The sequence below is a fragment of the Galeopterus variegatus genome, unplaced genomic scaffold (assembly GCF_000696425.1).
Source record: "Galeopterus variegatus unplaced genomic scaffold, G_variegatus-3.0.2 Scaffold6827, whole genome shotgun sequence".
Taxonomy (NCBI): Eukaryota; Metazoa; Chordata; class Mammalia; order Dermoptera; family Cynocephalidae; genus Galeopterus; species Galeopterus variegatus.
This window is the reverse complement of record NW_007732938.1, coordinates 64,401-68,010: the sequence shown is the minus strand read 5'-3', so window position 1 is coordinate 68,010 and position 3,610 is coordinate 64,401. Positions and strand designations below refer to the sequence as shown.

At 46.8% G+C, this 3,610-nt stretch overlaps 2 protein-coding genes across 2 annotated transcripts in view; one reads left to right on the top strand and one right to left on the bottom strand.

The window, feature by feature from the left end:
* ECHS1 (enoyl CoA hydratase, short chain, 1, mitochondrial) overlaps positions 1–137 on the bottom strand; it is an 8,136-nt gene extending 7,999 nt beyond the window's left edge. Inside the window, exon 1 of the mRNA XM_008591309.1 lies at positions 30–137. Coding sequence (XP_008589531.1) covers positions 30–137 — 108 coding nt within the window. The remainder of the gene's footprint in view (positions 1–29) is intronic.
* Positions 138–1,157: 1,020 nt separating this feature from the next.
* PAOX (polyamine oxidase (exo-N4-amino)) overlaps positions 1,158–3,610 on the top strand; it is a 10,803-nt gene continuing 8,350 nt past the window's right edge. Inside the window, exons 1-2 of the mRNA XM_008591308.1 lie at positions 1,158–1,234; positions 2,004–2,106. Coding sequence (XP_008589530.1) covers positions 1,158–1,234; positions 2,004–2,106 — 180 coding nt within the window. The remainder of the gene's footprint in view (positions 1,235–2,003; positions 2,107–3,610) is intronic.

Genomic DNA, 3,610 nt, shown 5'->3' with positions numbered 1-3,610 from the left:
GTGCGCGGGCCTGGCTCGTGCGGGGCTACCTGGGGCGCCGGCGGCCGCAGTCCTGCGTCCGTTCCGGCTCCGCCGCCTACGGGAGCTCGTGAATCGCCGCGTGTGCTCAGCAGCCGCACAAGGCGACTGGGCAGCATTTTGCAATTTTCAGTTCGTAGATTTACAGGCCTAGACACAGCACGCGTGAAGCGCGATACTGACTCTTCACATGCAGCTCCGTAGCTATTGGACACCTGCTTAGAACAGTTTCGTAAAAATATTTCAGATTTAACTGAATTTCAAAATTAATGAAGTTTTGATTCACTTAAGTTATTTTGGTTTATTTTATGTTTATTTTTGGAGTTACAGTGTGTTGTTCCAACACAGGCGCCTACTGCACAATGAATGACAGGGTAGAGGGCATTGTTTCCTACGGTTCTTTTGCTTTATAACTGTTTTTAGGCAAGTGTGATTGGCCTCCGTTTGTATTCTTGCTCAGATTCTGCAAATACTAGGGTGCAGATGAAAGTCATCACCTACGATGAAAAGCAAAACTGTATTTTCAAGAAAATAATTCATTTCAAACCAGAGTTGAACACTCAGTAAAACTTTATTTCAATACCGAGGGTAAAATAAAGACATTTTCATGTGAACAGAGACAGATCATCAATAAACCTTTACTAAAGGAATCTTTGTAGTACAGATTAATTCACTGTGACAGACCCAAAATGAAATGGCTCAAACACAAAAGAAGTTTTTTTCCTAACAACCCGGGACTGGTGTTGAGGTCAGGCAGCTGCTGTCCTCTGTAAAGTAATTTAGGGACAAAAGCACAACAAACTTTGTATGAATTGGACTTCATCAACATTAAAAATTTCTGTGTTCTAAAGGACACCATCAAAATAGTGACAAGACACCCACAGAATGAGAGAAATTTTTGCAAGTCTTATGTCTGATAATGGTCTTATGTCTAGGATATAAAGAATTCTTTCAACTCAGTAGTAAAAAGATAACCCAGTTTTAAAATAGACAAAGGATCGAACAGATATTTCTCCAATAAAGGCATACAAGTGACTGATAAGCACATGAAAAGATGCTCAACATTAGTCATGAGAGAAATTAGTCATGAGAGACATGCAGATCAAAACTACTAGCAAAAACACTTCCTACCTACTGAGATGGCTGTAGTAAAAGAGACAGTCTTAAGTGCAAGGGAGGGTGTGGAGAAACTGGACCCCTTGGACACTGCTGGCAGGTATGTGACGTGGTGCAGTCACTTGGGGAAATAGTCTGGCATTTCCTCAAAAGGTTAAACAGTAACTTCACTCCTGGATATATACCCAAGACAAATGAAAACAGACGTCCTCACAAAAATTTTTATGTGAATGTTCATAGCAGCATCATTCATAACACTGCAGGGTTCCTGTGACAACCTGGACAACGTGAAGGCCGCTGGGTGACTGCGAACCCCGTCGCCCGGGAGCTCTGGAGCGAGCCTACTAGGTGCGTCGTTGGATTTAGATGGAGTGAAATGTGTTGCATTACTGCATTTTGACTAATATAAGAGAGAGTTCCAGACAAATCCTTCCAGTTTTCTGTCAATTCATTCTCTAGTTCTGAATTCTGTTTTTCTTTAGCGATGATGACTAAATGGAACCCCAGGAGATTTTAATGCATAAACTGTCAGAAGGGGAAGGGTTTACATATGAAGGGAACAGATCCGAATTGGTCCTCGTGGACTGAGATCTGGTTTAGTGGCAGAGCCACAATTAGCACCCAGGCACCTGGGCAGCTCCAGGACCACACCCAGCTGGTGCCCCGACCTCTACCTCCACTGGCAAAGGGAAGTGTGTGCTCGGCCAAAGTCTGACTAGTTCATCAGCTGGATACAGCAGAGTCACTTGATACACAAGGAGGTAGAAAGCAGTTGCTCAGTATTCAAAGTTCACTTCTCCTGGTGTTCTGCACAGCAGCACTTGGCAGTGGGCGCCCACGCTTCCCACGACCTGGAGGGCTGACCGCAGGTGGAGGCTCCAGGCCATTCTGCACTGCCGGAGCCCCCAGCCCCTCCTGGCCGCTGAAAGGAAGGACAAGTGGGACGAAGACAAGCTCTTCATCTCCAGTGGGGTAGGGCCCTGTCTTAGGAAGGAGATGCTGCTGTCTTCTCTTTATGCCTGTTAGTGGTGGCCCTGGACACATTTCCTGACCTCCCCCCATCCCAGCTCACACATCTATAGAATGCACTTGTTACTAGCACAGAGGGTCACTGTTGGGTTTACAGTGACCAGAAGAGTGTCCTGCACACTGTGGGCAACATATGCGTGGACTGATTAGCTTTGCCATGCTTTCTGTTATCATACATTATTATTTTTATTACTTGCCGATAATCTGAGTGAGGTTTGTGGTTGGACTGAGGTGCCTCCAGAAGGGGAGGGAACCTGAGGGGTTTCATCGAGGACACCACAGGTATGCTCTAGGCAGACATGGGATCCCACACCCTCAAGGATGGGGGCCACCAATGCCATTGCTTGCTGCAAACTTAGCACCTGGAATAAAAATTCACTGGATTTTTAAAAACAGCTTTATTGAGAATTAATTGACACACCCTACAATTCATGCATTTAAAGTGTAAAATTCAATCATTTTAGTATATTCACAGAGTGGAGCAACCATCACCACAATCAATTTTAGATCATTTTTTATCATTCTAGAAAGAAAGCCTGTACCTTTTAGTCACCCTCCCCAATGCTCTGTCCTCCCCAGCTCAAAGCAACCACTGATCTACTCTCTGTGTCTAGATTTGTCTGTTCTGGATGTTTCGTATAAACGGAGTCATATAATATTCGGTATTTTGTGATGGGCTTTTCTCACTTTGCGTATTATTTTAAAGGTTTGTGCACGTTGTAGCATGTATCAGGACTTTATTCCTTTTTATGACCTAGTAACAGTCATTGTGTGGCTATACCAAATTTTATCTATTCATTAGTTTATGGAAATGTGGGTTGTTTCCACGCTTTGGTTATTATAAATAATGCCACTGTGAACCTTCACGTGCAATTTTCTGTGTGTCTGTTTCTTAGTCTCCTGGGTGTACACCCAGTAGCAAGATTGTTGGTCAAATGGTAACTCTTATGTTTAACGTGTGAGGGAGCTACCAAACTGCTTTCCGAAGTGGTTGCCCCAGTTTACGTTCCCACCAGTGGGGCGGGACGGTTCTGATTCCTCTGCACCCTTGTCAACACATGTCACTGTCTAGCAGAGGCGGAGTGGTATTTCACAGGTGTTGATGTGAATCTCTCTGATGACCAAGGATGCTGAGCATCTTTCCAGGAGCTTACTGGCCATTTGCATACCTTTCCTGGGGAAACTTCTGTTCGGATCCTTTGCTCCCGGGCTTACGCGGGCGGCCTTCTGGTCGCCGCCCACGACTCCTTTGCAGGAGACAGTCCGGGCCCGCCCCATCTCCCCCGCCGGGACACTCGGCCGCACCGCCCACAGCCGTTTCAGGGTCACACCGGACCCTTCCGCGCCCTGGGGCCTCGGCCCCCATCCCCGCCACCTCGGGGTCACGGCCGGTCCCGCGCCGCTCGCTCCACCCCCGGCCCTGACCCCGCCCCTCGCGCCGCCTGCC